This window comes from Meleagris gallopavo, chromosome 24 (assembly GCF_905368555.1).
Source record: "Meleagris gallopavo chromosome 24, MGAL_WU_HG_1.1, whole genome shotgun sequence".
Classification (NCBI taxonomy): domain Eukaryota; kingdom Metazoa; phylum Chordata; class Aves; order Galliformes; family Phasianidae; genus Meleagris; species Meleagris gallopavo.
Genome location: NC_139427.1, coordinates 3306697 through 3328019, shown reverse-complemented (window position 1 = coordinate 3328019; position 21323 = coordinate 3306697). Strand labels below are relative to the sequence as shown.

At 61.4% G+C, this 21323-nt stretch overlaps 1 protein-coding gene across 1 annotated transcript; it reads left to right on the top strand.

Annotated features, from left to right (window-relative positions):
* The first annotated feature begins 60 nt into the window (after nt 1–60).
* Nucleotides 61–20916, top strand: LOC146542844 (uncharacterized). The gene is given in 19 exon segments (XM_085242698.1): nt 61–146; nt 810–1686; nt 2060–2759; nt 2912–3069; nt 3108–3890; nt 3971–4022; nt 4166–4500; nt 4503–4771; nt 5881–5991; nt 6081–6161; nt 6715–6827; nt 8473–8531; nt 8677–8766; nt 8863–8906; nt 8996–9153; nt 10933–11161; nt 13254–13398; nt 15906–16049; nt 19642–20916. Coding segments are annotated over 18 exon segments (4533 nt in total). The 5' UTR covers nt 61–146; nt 810–861; the 3' UTR covers nt 19879–20916.
* The last annotated feature ends 407 nt before the right edge of the window (nt 20917–21323 follow it).

Here is a 21323-nt window from a genome sequence, read left to right as displayed (position 1 = left end):
GCGGGGAATAATGAGAGAAAGGGCGCGGCCTTGCCTGATTGGCCGGATGGGTCCGTCCCGCCGAAGCTCCGCCCCTACGATGGGCGGGGAGAGGAAGGGGAGGGGATTAGCTTGGCCACGCCCCTCGGCGCGCGCCGGCGGTGCCGGTAAGGGGAGGGGGAGCGCGGGGAGGGGGGCGGGAGCTCCGAAGCCCCCCAGCATGGGACCCCCGCCCGCTACTTGGATGGAGTCCCCCACCCCACAGCGCCCGCGGCTGCCCCCCTGTGCTCCCCCCTTTCCCCGTGGCTTTGGGGGGGACACCCACCTACCCCACGCCGGAAGGCCCCACACGTCCGCGCCCCCCCCCCCGTGCGATTTACACCCCCAGCCCCCTCTCCCCTCCCCCCCCCCCGCACCCCGGAAGCTCCCACTTGGGGGGCGCAGTGCTTCCCTGCCCCACATTTTGGGCACCCCCTTCCCCCCCCCCGTGGGTGTAGGGCTGGCTGCGGGGTCGCCGTGTGTGTATTTGGGGGGGGGGGGGGGGTGACACACGTGTGCCCCATGGTTCACAGCGCCTTTGGGCGGCTGCTATGGGACAGATGTGGGGCGGGGTGTGGGGCGCAGCATGGGGAGCAATATGGGGCAGAGGGGGGGTGCTGGGTTTCCTCCCTCCCCTCCCCCTTTCCTGCCCCAGCAGCGGGGCCGGAAGCCACCGAGCGGTGACGCGGTGACGGCGTGGGGCACGCGATGGGGCTCCCCGCACCCTATAGGGCGCCGGCCCCGTAGCTTCCATCCTTCCTTCCTTATCGCTCTCCTCTCCCACCCTCCAGGCCCGACCCACGGCCATGGCGCCGCCGGAGGGGCTGCCGTAGCGGCGCCACCATGGAGCAGCCCGGGGGCCGCCCCCCCATCCCCGCAGCACAGGACGCCATCGTCTTCTCCGACGCGGCATCGCCTGCGGGGACCCCCGGAGCCCCCAACCCACCGCCCGCAGATGTTTTTTGGGCCAGCCTGGTGCAGGCCCAGATGTGTGTGTGGGACCTGCAGGGCGCCATCGAGGGGACGCGCGGTGGGGATGGGCTCCACGACGGGTCCCAATGTGGGGACGTGGAGGGGAGCGGGGGGTCCGGGGTCTCGTTGCGGGCTGTGGGGTCCTGCGGGGTCTCGGCCCGATCCGTCGCCACGGATGGGAGAAGTTCACCAAAGTTTGCGGCCGCCCATGGGACCGGGCCGACTGGATCCATCGCCGTGTTTGGGACAAGCTCCCACACCGCCCGTGGGGTCGGATTATTTGGGGTCAGCGCAGCCGAATCCATCCCCGCGTGTGGGAGAAGCTCTGCAAAGGATGCGACCTCCTATGGGGTCGGCTCATGTGGGGTCAGCGCAGCCGAATCCATCCCTACGTGCGGGAGAAGCTCTGCAAAGGATGCGACCTCCTATGGGATCTCAGCTGAATCCATCCCCACCTGTGGGAGAACCTCAATGGAGGACGTGGGCACCCATGGGACCCCACCCCAATCCATCCCTGGGTATGGGAGCTCCTCCGCAAAGGATGCGACCACCCATGGGACCACCTCACGTGGGACCACCTCACCCCAATCCATCCCCACCTATGGGAGAACCTCCTCAAAGGATGCGACCGCCCATGGGACCGCCCTCAACAGAACCCAGCCCCACAGAGCACCCGTCCGTGTATGGGACCACCTATGAATCCGTGCCCACCTATGGGAGAACCTCAATGGAGGACACCGGCACCGATGGGATCCCACCCCAACCCATCCCTGAGCACGGGAAGACTTCCCCAAAGGATGCGGCCACCCATGGGACCCCCTCACGTGGGACCGCCTCACCCCAATCCATCCCCTCCTATGGGAGAACCTCGCTGCAGGATGTGGACACCTATGGGATTTCACCCCAATCCATCCCCGCCTATGGGAGAACCTCCCCAGAGGATGCGAGCACCCATGGGACCGCCTCAACAGAACCCAGCCCCACGTGTGGGAGAACCTCAATGGAGGACACCGGCACCCGTGGGACCCCACCCCAATCCATCCCTGGGTGTGGGAACCCCTCCCCAAAGGATGCGACCACCCATGGGACCACCTCACGTGGGACCGCCTCAACTGAACCCATCCCCGCCTATGGGAGAACCTCGATGGAGGACGTGGGCACCTACGGGACCCCACCCCAATCCATCCCCACGTATGGGAACCCCTCCCCAGAGGATGCAGCCCCCTGTGGGATCGCCTTATCAGAGTCCATCCCCGCATTTGGGGGAACCTCAGTGGACGACGCGGATGCCTGCGGGGTCGCACCTCAATCCATCCCCACGTATGGGAGAGCCGCCCCAAAGGATGTGAGCACCCGTGGGACCGCCTCAACTGAATCCATCTCCACCTATGGGAGAAGCTTGCTGCAGGACGGGGATATTTATGGGATCTCACCCCAACCCATCCCCGCGTATGGGAACACCACCCCAAAGGATCCGAGCACCCGTGGGACCGCCTCAACTGAATCCATCTCCACCTATGGGAGAACCTCGCTGCAGGATGGGGACACCTATGGGATTTCACCCCAATCCATCCCCACCTATGGGAGAACCTCCCCAGAGGATGCGAGCACCCATGGGACCACCTCAACAGAACCCAGCCCCACGTGTGGGAGAACCTCAGTGGAGGATGCGGGTGCTTATGGGATCTCACCCCAATCCATATATGGGAGAACCACCCCAAAGGACGTCAGCACCCGTGGGATCACCTCGTCAGAACCCATCCCCGCCTGTGGGAGAACCTCAGAGGGTGCTTATGGGATCACCTCGCCCCAGTCCGTGCCCGTGGATGGGAGCACCCTGATGGAACCCCAGAGCTGGAGCTCCATGGCTGAGACCATCTCCCCCATGTCCCCCCCGGGTGGGAGCATCCCACCCCCCCAGCACGTGCCCACCTATGGGATCCTCTCACCCAAATCCTTTGGGACCACCTTTGGGACCACCTCAGCCGATCCCACGCACGTGGGTGGGACCACCATGTGGGGACGAGTTCCTCTGGATGGGACCACCTCCCCCAGACCCACACCTACGGGTGGGACCACCTCCCCCAGACACCTCCCACACCTACGGGTGGGACCACCTTTCCCAAATCCATACCCATGGCTCAAACCCCTTATGGGGACGAGTTCCTATAGATGAGACCACCTCCCCCAATCCCACACCCATGGGTGCTCCCACCTCCCCCAATCCCACACCCATGGGTGCTCCCACCTCCCCCAATCCCATACCCATGGGTGCTCCCACCTCCCCCAAACCCACACCTATGGGTGCTCCCACCTCCCCCAATCCCATACCCATGGGTGCTCCCACCATCCCCAAACCCACACCTATGGGTGCTCCCACCTCCCCCAATCCCATACCCATGGGTGCTCCCACCATCCCCAAACCCACACCTATGGGTGCTCCCACCTCCCCCAATCCCATACCCATGGGTGCTCCCACCATCCCCAAACCCACACCTATGGGTGCTCCCACCTCCCCCAATCCCACACCCATGGGTGATCCCACCACCCCCAAACCCACACCCATGGGTGATCCCATCACCCCCAAACCCACACCCATGGGTGATCCCATCACCCCCAAACCCACACCCATGGGTGATCCCACCTCCCCAAGACCCACACCCATAGACGGGGCCCCCAAATGGAGCGAGCAAAAGGAGGAGGAGGAAGAAGAGGAGGAGGAGGAGGAGGAGGAGGGGGATGAAGATGATGAGGAGGAGGATGGTGAGGAAGAGGAGGACGTGGAGGAAGAGGAGCCCCACTTCCACACCAACCCTCTCTTCTGTGGGCTCTACAAACCACACCTGCAGATCACTGAGGGGGACATCGCGGCAGCCCCCACCATGGGGGGCACCCAGGAGGTACGTGGGGTGGGGGCACCCCAAAACTTCCCCCCCCCCCCCCCCGATAGCAGTGTGCCCACCCCGCTGTCCCCCTGCAGGTCACAGTGTCCACAGGAAGGGACAGTGATGAGGACAGTGTGGCTGAGCGAGGTGAGTGTGGGACCCCAGCCCCTTTTTTTTTTTGGGGGGGGGGAGGCACTGATATATGGGGGGATATCGCAGATTTTGGGGGCTGATGTTGATGGATGCCTCCCCCCCCCCACACACACCCCATGTTTTCTCCCCCTCCTCAGGCCTGGCGCTCTCTGGCCCCCTGGATTCGACCCCGGCTGGGGGGCACCTGGACCCCCCCAGACTCCCAAGAGGAGGGGACTCGCCCCCCCCCAGCCCTGAGCACCCCAAAGATTTGGCACCTGGGGGGGGAGACCCGGAACCTCTCAGCCTCTCCCACCCAACTGCCCCATATCACCCTCAGAAGTCCCCCACCTCCCCAAATTCACCTCCCCAAAGCCCCCAAATATCCCCCCATCACCTGCAGGGAGGGGGGCACCAGAAACCCCCCAGCCCCCCAAATTCATCCCCCTCAACCCCCCCGTACCCCCAGGGAGGGGGGCAGCAGCCCCACAACTCCCCCGTTATCCTCTCCTCTCCCTCCTCAAATTTGCCCCAAGGGGGCAACAGCTGCCCCCCCGCAGCCCCCAGACCCCCCCCACACCCTTCCCAACCTCTGCCCAGCTGCCACTGGGACCTCCAGGGCTGGGGGGTGCTGGGGGGCTTCGGGGGGCTCCTCCCACACAGCTCCCCACCCCCCCCCCCACGTCCCCATACCCCAACACGGAGGAGCTGCCCCCTGAGAGCGGCCAGGAGCCCCCGCCGGACCCCCCCGCTGGCACCCATAGGTGAGGGACCCCCGCGCTGCACCCCTATTTGTTGGGGGAGGCCCTCTCGTACCCCTCTGTCCCCATAGACTGGTGTCCATCTGTCTGTCTGTGTCTCCCTCCATCCCTGCAAACACCTTTATTCCTGTCTCCCCCCCCCCCCAAGACCCCCAGCTGCCCCTGTGCCCCCATGGAGTCCATCCATCCACCCCCTATCCATGCCTCAAGACCCCCATCTGCCCCCCATCTGCCCCCCCGGCCCTCTGTCTGTCCCTTCAGACCCCATTCTGTCCACGTGCCCCCCCCCCATTCTCCTTCCACGCCCCCAGACCCTTCTCTGTCTGTCCATCCATCCCCCTAAACCCCCATCTGCCCCCTCAGATCCCCCCACAACCCCCATAGACCCCCTCTCTGTCTGTCTGTCTGTCCCCCCTATTCCTCATCCCCCCCCAGACCCTCACCTGCACCCTCTGACTCCCACTCACACCCCCACACCCCCATTCTGTCCCTCTGTCCCCCCCAACCCTTATCTGACCCCACAGACTCCGTCCTTTCTCTCTGTCCCCCCCAGACCCACACCCATCCCCCCTAAACCCTCATCTGCCCCCAGACCCCCATCTATCTGTCCATCCCCCCCCCCCAGACCCCTGGCTGTCCCCACAGACTCCATGCTGTCTGTCTGTCCACCTCAGACCCCCATCCATGTCCCCACACCCCCACCTGCCCCCCAGACCCCCATCTGTCCATCCGTCCACCCCCCGGCCTCCTGTCCGTCCCTACAGACCCCATTCTGTCCATCTATCCCTCTTAGACCCCCAAAGACCCCCCCTCAAACCCCCCATCTGCTCCCCCAGACCCCCACCTGCCCCCCAGACCCCCATCTATCCATCCATCCACCCCCCAGCCTCCTATCCGTCCCTACAGACCCCATTCTGTCCATCTATCCCCCTTAGACCCCCATCTGCCCCCCCCCAGACCCCCAACCCCCATTTGCCCTCCCCACGCCCCCCACCCACCCCATATACCCCCACCCATCCGTCTGCCCATCCCCCGTTCCCCACTCACCTCCATAAAAACCCCCCAATCCCCAAAGGCCCCCCTTTGACCCCCCCAACCCCATGTACCCCCAGGTGCCCGCCGGGGGGGCCGGGGGGCCGTGAAGATGCTCAACGTTTGGCCGCTCGTCTTTTCCACCTCGATGGCTTCAAGAAATCCCAAGTGGCCGCATTCCTACGGAAGAAGTAAGGGTGGGGGTCCCTGGGGGGGGGGGGGGGAGGGGGCGGTCCTGTGGCTGTGACCCCCCCAAGCTTTCTATTGTGCCCCCCCCCAGCAATGCATTCAGCAGCATGGTGGCCCAGGAGTACCTGGAGTTCTTCCAGTTTGAAGGGCAGACGTTGGACCGGGCGCTGCGGTATGGGGGGCTGGGGGTGGGGGGCTGGGGGACTGGAGAGTGGGGGGCTGGGGTTTGGGGGGCTGGGGGGCAGGGGGGGGGAGTACAGACCCCCACGGGATCCCCCAGTGAGGCTGATGGGGAGGAAGGTGGGGTGGGGGTGAGGTGGGGGGGCTTTGGGGTGCGTGTGGGTTGGGGGGGATCTGGGGGCTGCTGGGGTGGTGGGTGGGGGGTTTGTGGGGTTTGGGGGTCAGGGGGGTGTGGGTTCTTTTGGGGTTGGGGTGGGGGGGGGCAGGTTTGGGGTGGTTTGGGGAGCGGATTTGGGGTTCGAGGGGATCAGATTTGTAGTGGTTTGGGGGCCGGGGAGCGGATTTGGGGTGTTTGGGGTTTTGGGACCTTTTGGGGTTCTGGGGCGGGGACACAACTTTAGCATCTGGTTTGGGGTCTGGGGGGCTCAGATTTGGGCTCCGTCAGCGTGCGGGGCTGCAGATGTGGGGGGATCCCAGCGTAGGGTTACAAAGACCCCAGCACAACCCCTCCCTCCACCCCCTGCCCCCTTTTTCCCCCCCCCCAGGACCTTCCTGCAGGCTCTGATGCTGACGGGTGAGACTCAGGAACGGGAGCGCATCCTGGGCCACTTCTCCCGGCGTTTCCACCACTGCAACCCCAACGCTTTCCCCTCCCCAGGTGAGGACCCCCCCCCCAACTCCAGGACCCCCCACCCCCCCCAACTCCAGGACCCCCCACCCCCCCCCCTTCCCGTGCCTCAGTTTCCCCACGTGGGGCCCAGCCCATCCGGCCCCCTATGGCTCCATGACGGCCCCACGGCGATGGGCACGGCGTCTCCTTATGGGGTTTTGGGATTGGGGGGTGGGGGGGGAGGGCAGCCCCCCCCCGTGGCCCCTCTTCTCAATTTTAAGTGCCCTCCATTTTAACCCTGTTTTGTTTTTTCCATCATTTTAACCTCCACCTTTTTCTTCTTCCTTCTTCATTTTAACGCCCCACCCTGTGCCCCCCCTCATTTTAATCCTCCTCCATTTTGACCCTGTGCCCCCTCCTCCATTTTAACCCCCACCCTGTGCCCCCCCTCTCCATTTTAACCCCCCACCCTGTGCCCCCCCTATTTTAACCCTCTTCCATTTTAACCCTGTGTGCCCTCTTCCATTTTAAACCCCCCCCCGTGCCCCCCCATCATTTTAACCCCCTTCCATTTTAACCCCCTCATCCTGTGCTCCCCTTTCATTTTAACCCTGTGCCCCCTCCTCCATTTTAAACCCCCCACCCTGTGCCCCCCCCCATTATTTTAACCCCTTTCCATTTTAACCTTGTGCTCCCTCCTCCTCCATTTTATCCTTCCTCCATTTTAACCCTGTGCCCCCTCCTCCATTTTAACCCCCACCCTGTGTCCCCCATCTCCATTTTAATCTCCTTCCATTTTAACCCTGTTCCCCCCTCTCCATTTTAACCCCCCACCCCGTGCCCCCCCCTTCTCCATTTTGACTCCCTTCCATTTTAATCCTGTGCCCCCCTCCTCCATTTTAACCCCTTTCCATTTTAACCTTGTGCCCCCCCCCCATTTTAACCCCCTTCCATTTTAAACCCTGTTCCCCCCTCTCCATTTTAACCCCCCACCCCGTGCCCCCCCTTCTCCATTTTGACTCCCTTCCATTTTAACCCTGTGCCCCCCTCCTCCATTTTAACCCCCACCCTGTGCCCCCCCCATCATTTTAACCCCTTTCCATTTTAACCTTGTGCTCCCTCCTTCTTCATTTTATCCTTCCTCCATTTTAACCCTGTGCCCCCCCCCACCATTTTAACCCCCTTCCATTTTAACCCTGTGCCCCCCTCCTCCATTTTAACCCCCACCCTGTGCCCCCCCCCACCATTTTAACCCCCTTCCATTTTAACCCTGTGCCCCCCCTCCTCCATTTTAACCCCCACCCTGTGCCCCCCCCCATCATTTTAACCCCTTTCCATTTTAACCCTGTGCCCCCCTCCTCCATTTTAACCCCTACCCTGTGCCCCCCCCACCATTTTAACCCCCTTCCATTTTAACCCTGTGCCCCCCTCCTCCATTTTAACCCCCACCCTGTGCCCCCCCATCATTTTAACCCCCTTCCATTTTAACCCTGTGCCCCCCTCCTCCATTTTAACCCCTACCCTGTGCCCCCCCCATCATTTTAATTCTTCATTTTAACCCTGTGCCCCCCCTCCATCATTTTAACCCCCTTCCATTTTAACCTTGTGCTCCCTCCTCCTCCATTTTATCCTTCCTCCATTTTAACCCTGTGCCCCCCCCCCCATTTTAACCCCCCCCCCGTGCCCCCCCCAGATGCAGTGCACTCTCTGACCTGTGCCATCATGCTGCTGAACACAGACCTGCACGGCCCCGTGAGTCGCTCTGTGTTTCATCTATGGTGATATTTTGGGGCGTCCCTAAGCAATGCGGGGGGGGGGGGGGGACACACAGACACACAGACACAGACAGACACACAGACGCACGCCCACCCCCCATTTTAACACCCCCACCCCACAGCGCCTGGGCCGTGCCATGAGCAGCGCCGAATTCGTGGCCAACCTCAGCGGGATGATGGACGGGCAGGATTTCCCCAAGGAGATGCTGAAGGTATGGGGGTGGGCACCGCGATTTGGGGTGGGGGGCACCCTATGGCCCGACGACCCCCCCCATCCCACTTAAATCTTCTTCTTCCATCCTCTTTAGGCTCTGTACAGCTCCATCCGCAGCGAGAAGCTGCAGTGGGCGGCGTGAGTACGGGCCGTGAGCTGGGGACGTTGGGGACGTTTGGGGACATCCATTGGGATGCGCCGTGACTCTGCTCCCACCTTACGAGCAGGGATGAGGAGGAGGAGGAGGAGGAGGAAGGCCCGACCCCCCCAACCCCCCGGAAGGGCAGCACATCCCTGGTGGAGCTGCCACGTCAGGATGGGGCCACCACGTTTCGGCAGGGCTGGCTGGCACGAAAGGTGTTGGCTGAGGCTGAGGGCAAGAAGGGTGAGAGCTGAGGGGGGGGGGTTTGGGGGGGGACGCGGGGTTTGGGGTCGGGGGAGGGGATGTGGGGCTGGGGGAGGTGATGGGGTGGGAGTCTGAGGGTGGATTTGGGGTCGGGGGAGGGAATGTGGGGCTGGGGGAGGTGATGGGGTGGGAGCCTGAGGGTGGATTTGGGGTCGGGGGAGGGGATGTGGGGCTGGGGGAGGTGATGGGGTGGGAGTCTGAGGGTGGATTTGGGGTCGGGGGAGGGGATGTGGGGCTGGGGGAGGTGATGGGGTGGGAGTCTGAGGGTGGATTTGGGGTCGGGGAGGGGATGTGGGGCTGGGGGAGGTGATGGGGTGGGAGTCTGAGGGTGGATTTGGGGTCGGGGGAGGGGATGTGGGGCTGGGGAGGTGATGGGGTGGGAGTCTGAGGGTGGATTTGGGGTCGAGGGGTGAATTTTGGAGCCTGGGGGAGGAAGGTGTAAGGGGGAGGGGAGGAGGTTTGGGGATTTAAGGGTTTTGGGGGGCAGTTTGGGGGTGTATAGGGGGAGGAAAGATTGGGGCCCGAGAGGAGCAGGTTTGGGGTGTTCTGGGGTGTGAGGAACAGGTTTGGGGTCCAAGGGGAGCAGGTTTGGGGTGTTTGGGGGTCTGAGGGCAGATTTGGGTGGAAGGAATCAGATTTGGGGTGTTTGGGGGCCTGGGAGGTAAATTTAGGGTGTTTTGGAGATGTATGGGGGAGGAAAAGTTGGGGTCTGAAGGAAACAGGCTTGGGGCGTTCTGGGGTCTGAGGAGCAGGTTTGGGGTCCAAGGAGAGCAGGTTTGGGGTGTTTGAGGTCTGGGGGCACATTTGGGTCAAAGGGATCAGGTTTGGGTTGTTCAGGGACCTAGATTTGGGGTGTTCTGGGGGCTTTGGGGAAGAAACATTGGGGATTTGGGGTGTTGTGGGGTCTGTGGAGCAGGTTTGGGGTGTTTGGGGGTCTGAGGGCAGATTTGGGTGGAAGGAATCAGATTTGAGGTGTTTGTTTAAGGGTCTGGGGGACACTTTGGGGGGTTATGGGGGGAAGAAAAGTTGGGAGCAGGTTTGGGGTGTTCTGGGGTCTGAGGAGCAGAGTTGGGGTCCAAGAGGGGCAACTTTGGGGACCAAGGGGAGCAGGTTTGAGGTGTTTGGGGAGCTGGGGGAAAATTTAGGGTATTTTGGGTGTGTATGGGGAAGGAAAATTAGGGGTTCAAAGGCAGCAGGTTTGGGGTGTTCAGGAGCCTGAGGAACAGATTTGGGATCCGAGGGAAGCAGGTTTGGGGTGTTTGGGGATCTGGGGGCAGATTTGGATGAAAGGAATCAGATTTGGGCTGTTTGGGGGCCTGGGAGGTAAATTTAGGGTGTTTTGGAGATGTATGGGGGAGGAAAAGTTGGGGTCTGAAGGAAACAGGCTTGGGGCGTTCTGGGGTCTGAGGAGCAGGTTTGGGGTCCAAGGAGAGCAGGTTTGGGGTGTTTGAGGTCTGGGGGCACATTTGGGTCAAAGGGATCAGGTTTGGGTTGTTCAGGGACCTAGATTTGGGGTGTTTTGGGGGCTTTGGGGGAGGAAACATTGGGGATTTGGGGTGTTGTGGGGTCTGTGGAGCAGGTTTGGGGTCCAAACGGAGCAGGTTTGGGGTGTTTGGGGTCTGGGGGCAGATTTGGATGAAAGGAATCAAATTTGGGGTGTTTGTTTATGGGCCTGGGCGGCGAAATGGAGGTGTTCTGTAGAACCAAGGGGAAAATGGGGGATCCTTGGGAACCCAACCCCTCTCCTTCTCCCCACAGCGCCGTGGGGCCGGAGGGGCTGGAAGTCCTTCCACACCGTGCTGAGGGGCACGCTGCTCTACTTCCTCAAAGCCGGCTCTGCGCAACGTGGCCCCGACCCCACAGCCGAGGCCGAGGAGCCCCTGGGCATCCATCATGCGTTGGCTGAGAGAGCCAGCAAGTACACCAAGCGGCCACACGTCTTCCGCCTGCAGACGGCCGACCGCCGCGTCCTGCTCTTCCAGGCCTCGTGAGTCTGCCCTGCAGCGGGGCCGTGGGGTGAGGTGGCTGCCATAAGGACAAGGTGGCCGCCATAGGGCAAGATGGCCGCCAAGGGGGCAAGGTGGTGGAGGGCGAGATGGTGGTAGGGCAAGATGGCTGCCAAGTGGGTGAGGAAGTGGGGGGGCAAGATGGCTGCCACAGGGACAAGGTGGTAGTGAGGCAAGATGGCCATTATGGGGCGAGATGGCTGCCATGGGGGTAAGATGATGGTGGGGCAAGATGGCCACTATGGGGCAAGTTGGCTTACAAAGGGACAAGGTGGTAGTAGGGCAAGATGGCTGCCAAGGGGGCAAGGTGGTGGAGGGCGAGATGGTGGTAGGACAAGATGGCTGCCAAGTGGGTGAGGAGGTGGGGGGCAAGATGGCTGCCACAGGGACAAGGTGGTAGTGAGGCAAGATGGCCATTATGGGGCAAGATGGCTGCCATGGGGGTAAGATGATGATGGGGCAAGATGGCCACTATGGGGCAAGTTGGCTTACAAAGGGACAAGGTGGTAGTAGGGCAAGATGGCTGTCAAGGGGGCAAGGTGGTGGAGGGCGAGATGGTAGTAGGACAAGATGGCTGCCAAGTGGGTGAGGAGGTGGGGGGGCAAGATGGCTGCCACAGGGACAAGGTGGTAGTGAGGCAAGATGGCCACTATGGGGCAAGATGGCTGCCACGGGGGTAAGATGATGGTGGGGCAAGATGGCCACTATGGGGCAAGATGGCTGCCACGGGGGTAAGATGATGGTGGGGCAAGATGGCCACTATGGGGCAAGTTGGCTTACGAAGGGACAAGGTGGTAGTAGGGCAAGATGGCTGCTATGGGGCAAGATGGCGGTAGGGCAAGATGGCTGCCAAGGGGGCAAGGTGGTGGAGGGCGAGATGGTGGTAGGGCAAGATGGCTGCCAAGTGGGTGAGGAGGTGGGGGGCAAGATGGCTGCCATGGGGGTAAGATGATGGTGGGGCAAGATGGCCACCATGGGGCAAGTTGGCTTACAAAGGGACAAGGTGGTAGTAGGGCAAGACGGCTGCTATGGGGCAAGATGGCGGTAGGGCAAGATAGCTGCCATGGGGGCAAGATAGCTGCCAAGTGGGCAAGGTGGTGGTAGGGCAAAATGGCTGCAGTGGGGCAGATGGCTGCCCTGGGGGCAAGATGGCAGTGGGGCAAGATGGCTTCCATGGGAGCAAGGTGGTGGTAGGGCAAGATGGCAGTGGGGCAAGATGGCCACCATAGGGCAAGATGGCTGCCATAGGGGAAGATGTTTGCTGAGGCAAGATGGCCACCATGGAGCAAGATGGGGGGACTCTATGGGGACACCGTGTAGGCAGTGGGGCAAGACGGCTGCTGTGGGGCAAGATGGTGGTAGGGCAAGATGGCCACCATGAGGCAAGATGGCAGTGGGGCAAGATGGCCGGCATGGGGGCAAGATGGCAGTGGGGCAAGATGGCTGTCATGGGGCAAGATGGCCACCATGGGGCAAGATGGCAGTGGGGCAAGATGGCTGTCATGGGGCAAGATGGCCACCATGAGGCAAGATGGCAGTGGGGCAAGATGGCTGTCATGGGGCAAGATGGCAGTGAGGCAAGATGGCCACCATGGGGCAAGATGGCCGCCATGGGGCAAGATGGCTGCCATGGGGGAAGATGTTGCTGAGACAAGATGGCCACTATGGGGCAAGATGGGGGGACTCTATGGGGACACCGTGTAAGGCAGTAGGGCAAGATGGCCGCCGTGGGGCAAGATGGCCACCATGGGGCAAGATGGGGAGACTCTATGGGGACACTGTGTAGGCAGTGGGGCAAGATGGCCGCCATGGGGCAAGATGGGGAGACTCTATGGGGACACCGTGTAGGCAGTGGGGCAAGATGGCTGCCATGAGGCAAGATGGCAATGGGGCAAGATGGCCGCCATGGGGGCAAGGTGGTGGTGGGCAAGATGGCCGCCATGAGGCAAGGTGGTAGGGCAAGATGGCCGCCATGGGGGCAAGGTGGTAGTAGGCAAAATGGCCGCCACGGGGCAAGGTGGGGCACAAGATGGCGGGCGTGGGGCCGCGGGCGCTGAGCCGTGCCGCCCCCAGGAGCGAGGCGGACATGACGGCCTGGATCTCCCGCCTCAACCTGGCGGCCGCCCTCCTCTCCTCGCCGCCGTTTCCCGCCGCCGTCGGCTCCCAGCGCCGCTTGGCGCGGCCCATCCTGCCTGCTGCGCCCAGCCGCTGCTCGCCTGTGAGTGGGGAGGGGCCGCGGGGGGACGACAAGGGGGCAACAAGGGGCGTCGTGGGGACACTGGGAGGACTCTATGGGGGCTCTATGGGGACTCCATGGGGACACCATGTAGACAACCATGGGGACACTATGGGGACACCGTGGGGACACTATGGGGCCACCATGTAGACAATCATGGGGACTCAATAGGGACACTATGGGGACTCTATGGGGACTCTATGGGGCACCATGTAGACAACCATGGGGACACTATGGGGATGCTTTGGGGACTCCATGGGGCCAATATGGGGACTCTATGGGGACACTATGGGGGCTCTATGGGGCCACCATGTATACAACCATGGGGACTCTATGGGGACACTTTGGGGACTCTATGCGGATGCTATGGGGCCAATATGGGGACGCTTTGGGGACTCCATGGGGCCAATATGGGGACTCTATGGGGACACTATGGGGGCTCTATGGGGGCTCTATGGGGCCACCATGTATACAACCATGGGGACTCTATGGGGATGCTTTGGGGACTCTATGCGGATGCTGTGGGGCCAATATGGGGACACTCTGGGGACTCTATGGGGCCAATATGGGGACACTATGCGGGCTCTATGGGGCCACCATGTATACAACCATGGGGACTCTATGGGGACACTTTGGGGACTCTATGGGGACACTATGGGGACTCTATGCGGATGCTATGGGGCCAATATGGGGATGCTTTGGGGACACTATGCGGGCTCTATGGGGCTACCATGTAGACAACCATGGGGACTCTATGGGGACGCTTTGGGGACTCCATGGGGCCACTATGGGAACTCTGTGGGGACGCTCTGGGGACTCTATGCGGATGCTGTGGGGCCAATATGGGGACACTTTGGGGACTCTATGGGGACACTATGGGGGCTCTATGGGGGCTCTATGGGGCCACCACGTAGACAACCATGGGGACTCTTTGGGGACTCTATGGGGCCAATATGGGGACTCTATGGGGACACTATGGGGGCTCTATGGGGGCTCTATGGGGCCACCATGTAGACAACCATGGGGACTCTATGGGACACTTTGGGGACTCTATGGGGCCACCATGTAGACAACCATGGGGACTCTATGGGGACGCTTTGGGGACTCCATGGGGCCAATATGGGGACTCCATGGGGCCAATATGGGGACTCTATGGGGACTCTATGGGGCCAATATGGGGACTCTATGGGGACTCTATGGGGCCAATATGGGGGCTCTATGGGGGCTCTATGGTGATACCATGGGGACTCTGTGGGGACGCTTTGGGGACTCCATGGGGCCAATATGGGGACTCTACGGGGACTCTATGGGGCCAATATGGGGACTCTATGGGGACATTATGGGGACTCTATGGGGCCAATATGGGGACTCTATGGGGGCTCTATGGGGCCAATATGGGGACTCTATGTGGACTCCATGGGGCCAATATGGGGACTCTATGGGGGCTCTATGGGGCCAATATGGAGACTCTATGGGGACTCTATGGGGCCAATATGGGGACTCTATGTGGACTCCATGGGGCCAATATGGGGACTCTATGTGGACTCCATGGGGCCAATATGGGGACTCTATGGGGACTCTATGGGGCCAATATGGGGACTCTATGGGGACTCCATGGGGCCAATATGGGGACTCTATGTGGACTCCATGGGGCCAATATGGGGACTCTATGGGGGCTCTATGGGGCCAATATGGGGACTCTATGGGGGCTCTATGGGGCCAATATGGGGACTCTATGTGGACTCCATGGGGCCAATATGGGGACTCTATGGGGGCTCTATGGGGCCAATATGGGGACTCTATGGGGACTCTATGGGGCCAATATGGGGACTCTATGGGGGCTCTATGGGGCCAATATGGGGACTCTATGGGGGCTCTATGGGGCCAATATGGGGACTCTATGGGGGCTCTATGGGGCCAATATGGGGACTCTATGGGGGCTCTATGGGGCCAATATGGGGACTCTATGTGGACTCCATGGGGCCAATATGGGGACTTTATGGGGGCTCTATGGGGCCAATATGGGGACTCTATGGGGGCTCTATGGGGCCAATATGGGGACTCTATGGGGGCTCTATGGGGCCAATATGGGGACTCTATGTGGACTCCATGGGGCCAATATGGGGACTCTATGGGGACTCTATGGGGCCAATATGGGGACTCTATGGGGACTCCATGGGGCCAATATGGGGACTCTATGGGGGCTCTATGGGGCCAATATGGGGACTCTATGGGGGCTCTATGGGGCCAATATGGGGACTCTATGTGGACTCCATGGGGCCAATATGGGGACTCTATGGGGCCAATATGGGGACTCTATGGGGGCTCTATGGGGCCAATATGGGGACTCTATGTGGACTCCATGGGGCCAATATGGGGACTCTATGGGGGCTCTATGGGGCCAATATGGGGACTCTATGTGGACTCTATGTGGACTCTATGTGGACTCTATGGGGACTCTATGGGGCCAATATGGGGTCACCCCGCAGGAGGAGCAGCAGCGCGCACACGAGGCGTGGATGGAGCGAGCGGAGCAGGAGCTGCTGGAGCTGCAGAGGAACCTTCCGGAGAAACGCAGCCGGGGTCGGGAGCTGGAGGAGCAGCGGCTGCACAGGGAGCACCTGGTGTACGAGGTGGGGGGGGGTCTGCGGGGTGACGGGGACTCTTGGGGCACTTGTGGGGTCAGACGAGCTGCCTTTGGGGTGCTTGGGGGCTTAGGGGGCGGATATGGGGTCAAAGAACTGCATTGGGGGCACTTATGGGGTCTTGGGGTGAGATACGAGGCCAGAAGATCCACATTTAGGGTCCTTGGGGGGCAGATATGGGGTCAAAGGAACCATGTTTGGGACTCTCGGGGCACTTGTGGGGTCAAAGGAGCTGCCTTTGGGGTGCTTGGGGGCTTAGGGGGCGGATATGGGGTCAAAGGAACTGCATTGAGGGCTCTTATGGGGTCTTGGGGTGAGATACGAGGCCAGAGGGACCACATTTGGGGTCCTTGGGGGGCAGATATGGGGTCAAAGGAACCATGTTTGGGACTCTTGGGGCACTTGTGGGGTCAAAGGAGCTGCCTTTGGGATGCTTGGGGGTCTTTGGGGGCGGATATGGGGTCAAAGAACTGCATTGGGGGCACTTATGGGGTCTTCTGGGGAGATATGAGGCCAGAGGGAGCACATTTAGGGTTCTTGGGGGCAGATATGGGGTCAAAGGAACCATGTTTGGGACTCTCGGGGCACTTGTGGGGTCAAAGGAGCTGCCTTTGGGGTGCTTGGGGGCTTAGGGGGCGGATATGGGGTCAAATAACAGCACTGGGGGCACTTACAGGGTCTTGGGGTGAGATACGAGGCCAGAGGGACCACATTTAGAGTTCTTGGGGATCTTGGGGGGCAGATATGGGGTCAAAGGAACCATGTTTAGGGTACCCAGGGGACATTTATGGGGTCAAGAGCTGCCTTTGGGGTGCTTGGGGGTCTTTGGGGGCAGATATGGGGTCAAAGAACTGCATTGGGGGCACTTATGGGGTCTTCTGGGGAGATATGAGGTCAAAGGGTCCACATTTAGGGTTCTTTGGGGTTTTGGGGGGCAGATATGGGTCAAAGGAACCATGTTTGGGACTCTCGGGGCACTTGTGGGGTCAAAGGAGCTGCCTTTGGGGTGCTTGGGGGTCTTCGGGGACGGATATGGGGTCAAAGGAACTACATTGAGGGCACTTATGGGGTCTTGGGGTGAGATACGAGGCCAGAGGGTCCACATTTGGGGTCCTTGGGGGGCAGATATGGGGTCAAAGGAACCATGTTTGGGACGCCCAGGGGGCATTTATGGGGTCAAGAGCTGCCTTTGGGGTGCTTGGGGGCTTAGGGGGCGGATATGGGGTCAAAGAACTGCACTGGGGGCACTTAGGGGTCTTGGGGGAAGATATGAGGCCAGAGGGACCACATTTAGGGTTCTTGGGGGTTTTAGGGGCAGATATGGGGTCAAAGGAAGTGCAATGGGGGCACTTATGGGGTCTTGGGGAGAGATATGAGGCCAGAGGGACCACATTTGGGGTCCTTGGGGGGCAGATATGGGGTCAAAGAACTGCACTGGGGGCACTTTGGGGTCTTGGAGGGAGATACGAGGCCAGAGGGTCCACATTTAGGGTCCTTGGGGGTCTTGAGGGGAACATTTGGGATCAAGGGATCCATGTTTGGGGCGCTCAGAGGGCACTTATGGGAGACCACTTATGGGGTCAAGAGCTGCCTGTGGGGCACCTGGGAGTCTTGTGGGGCACATATGGGGTTAAAGAAGTGCATTTGGGGTGCTTGGGGTCTTGGGGGGCAGATATGGGGTCAGAGGGTCCACATTTGGGGTCCTTGGGGGTCTTGAGGGGAACATATGGGGTCAGGGGAACTGCTTTTGGGGTGCTCAGGGGTCTCGGGAGACGGATATGGGGTTTAAAGGACCAGATTTGGGGTGCTTGGGGAGCAGATATAGGGCAAAGGAACCAAGTTTGGGGTCAGAGGGAGGAGATTTGGGGGGCGAGGGGACTGGGGGGGCATTTTGGGGTCAGAAGGAGAAGGTTTGGGGTCTGGGGGGGCAAATGTGGGATGGTTTGGGGGCAGGTTTGGGGTCAGCAGGGGATAGATGTGGGGTGTTTGGGGTCTGGGGGCAGGTTTGCGGTCAGGAGGGGGCAGATGTGGGGTATTTGGGGGTTTGGGGGCAGATGTGGGGTTGGGGGGCAGGTTTGGGATGTTTTGGGGTCTGGGGGCAGGTTTGGGATCAGGAGGGAGCAGATGTGGGATGTTTTGGGGTGTGGGGGCAGGTTTGGGGTTGGGAGGGGGGCAAATGTGGGATGTTTTAGGGCCTGAGTGCAGATTTGGGATCACGGGGGCAGATGTGGGATGTTTTGGGGTCTGGGGGCAGATTTGGGATCACGGGGGCAGATGTGGGATGTTTTGGGGTCTGGGGGCAGATTTGGGATCACGTGGGCAGATGTGGGGTGTGTGGGGGTCTGGGGGGCAGATGTGGGATGTTTTGGGGTCTGGGGGCAGATTTGGGGTTGGGGGGGCAGGTTTGGGATGTTTGGGTGTCTGGGGCAGGTTTGGGGTTGGGAGGGGCAGATGTGGGATGTTTGGGGGGCAGATGTGGGATGTTTTGGGGTGTGGGGGCAGGTTTGGGGTTGGGAGGGGGGCAAATGTGGGATGTTTTAGGGCCTGAGTGCAGATTTGGGATCATGGGGGCAGATGTGGGATGTTTTGGGGTCTGGGGGCAGATTTGGGATCACGGGGGCAGATGTGGGGTGTGTGGGGGTCTGGGGGCAGATTTGGGATGTTTTAGGGCCTGGGTGCAGATTTGGGATCACGGGGGCAGATGTAGGATGTTTTGGGGTCTGGGGGCAGATTTGGGATCACGGGGGCAGATGTAGGATGTTTTGGGGTCTGGGGGCAGATTTGGGATCACGGGGGCAGATGTGGGATGTTTGGGGGTCTGGGGGCAGATTTGGGATCACGGGGGCAGATGTAGGATGTTTTGGGGTCTGGGGGCAGATTTGGGATCACGGGGGCAGATGTGGGGTGTGTGGGGGTCTGGGGGGCAGATGTGGGATGTTTTGCGGTCTGGGGGCAGATTTGGGATCACGGGGGCAGATGTGGGATGTTTTGGGGTCTGGGGGCAGATTTGGGGTTGGGAGGGGGGCAGATGTGGGGTGTATGGGGGTCTGGGGGCAGGTTTGGGTTCGGGAGGGAGCAGATGTGGGGTATTTGGGGGTTTGGGGGCAGATGTGGGGTTGGGGGGGCAGGTTTGGGATGTTTTGGGGTCTGGGGGCAGGTTTGGGATCAGGAGGGAGCAGATGTGGGATGTTTTGGGGTCTGGGGGCAGGTTTGGGGTTGGGAGGGGGCAGATGTGGAGTGTGTGGGGGTCTGGGGGCAGATGTGGGATGTTTTGGGGTCTGGGGGCAGATTTGGGGGGGGGGGGCAGGTTTGGGATGTTTGGGGGTCTGGGGGCAGGTTTGGGGTTGGGAGGGGGCAGATGTGGGATGTTTTAGGGGCAGGTTTGGGGTCTGCATTTGGGGTACCGGCTCAGGGGCATCCTAGGATCCAGGGGAAAGATGCGAGGTGTTGGGATGGGGAGTGGAGTGAAGTGAGAAGATACGGGACCCCACACATCTATAGGGCTTTTTTTTTTGGGGGGGGGGGGGGGGGGGTGGCAGGGGGTGACCCCAAAACCCCGTTTCCTTTTATGGGGCCGCAGTGCCGGCGCTACGAGACCTACGTGAGGCTGCTGGAGACGTGGCTGAACACAGAGCGGGACCTGGAGAGCTGGGAAGGGGGGGTCCCTCCTGAGCCCCCCACCCTCACCAGGGCCCATTCCAGCCCTGCGCTGGGCCCCGAAACGGCCCCCCCGGGACCCCCCCGCGTCAAAAGGAACATTTCCGAGCGGCGCACGGTGCGCAAAGTGATCCCAAAACGCAACAGGAACCTGCTGTGATGGGGGGGATGTGGGGTGGGACCCCCAGGCTGTGGGGTTCGGGGATCTGCTCCCTTATGGGGGGCTGTTGGGACCCCCCCCCCCCCCTCCCCCCGGTCTTTTGGGGAATCCGTTTGGGATCCAAGATCCCCACCCTTCTGGGATCCCCATTTTGGGGTTTGGGATCCCCCCCCCCCCCCTTTTTGGGATTTGACACCCATACTTTGGGGTTGCAGGACCCCCACCCTTTTGGGGTCCTCATTTGGGGTTTGAGACCCCCACCCTTTTTGGGACCCCCCCACTTTGGGGTTTGTGACCCCCACCCTTTTTGGGATTCCCTACTTTGGGACCCCTGTTTTTGGAATTTGTTACCCCCTACTTTGAGGTTCGAAGACCCCCCACCCCTTTGAGACCCCCCCCCACTTCGGGGTTCAGGGTCCCCCCCCCCTTTTGGAATTGGAGACCCCCACCCTTTTGGGGTCCTCCTTTAGCATTTAGGATCCCCACTTGGGGGTCCCAAAACCTCCACCCTTCCACTTCGGGATTTGGGACCCCCACCCTTTGGGGTTCAGGGTCCCCCCCCCTTTTGGAATTTGAGCCCCCCCACTTTGGGGTTCCAGGACCCCCACCCTTTTGGGGTCCCCCCCCTTTTGGAATTCGAGACCCCCACCCATTTGGGGACCTCCCCTTTTTTTGAGGTTATCTGAGATCCCAACCCTTTGGGGTTCGGGAGCCCCCCCCTCCTTTTTGCGACCATCTCCTTTTTTTTGGGGGGGGGGTTTGGGACCCCCTACCCTTTGGGGAGCTTTTGGGACACCCCCCCCCACTTTTTTGGGGCTTTTTGGTACGACAGTCCCCAGGGGTGCCCCCCCCCCAGACCGAGGACTCCGTCTCAGGGACATTTCCCCTCCTTTGCCTATGGGGAGGGCACTGGGGGGGGGGGGAATTATGGGGTCTGCAACCCCCTCCCCCCCCCAACGCTTTGCTGCCTTTCCCCCCCCCGCTGCTGTCGGACACGTTGTCCCATGTGCAATAAATGCTCCACGTTGCTGCCACGCAGCCCTGCCCCACATCTTGGGGGCACCTCCCTGCACCCCACAGAACCCTTCGGGGGGGGGGGTCCTCATCCCCATGGGAGGGGGCACAGCAGTGCTTGGGGGGCCTGGATGGTGTGGGGCAGGCGGGCCTGGGAGGGGGGGGCTGTCACCGGGGGGGGGGGAGGGGCTGTCACCCCATAGTGCCACCAAGGTGGTCCCACATGTCCCCCCCCCCACCACATTCCGACCCCCCCCCCCAATACTAAGTCCTATGGGACGTTGGGGACCAACACCTCTTTGTAGGTGGGGGTCTCACCCCACACCTGGGCTCATTTCCCCCCCCCCACGTTCAGCACTGCCCCACAGCTCGGCTGCTACCACGATTTATTGACACGACCCCCCCCCCAAAGCCCCCCCCCCATAAGATCA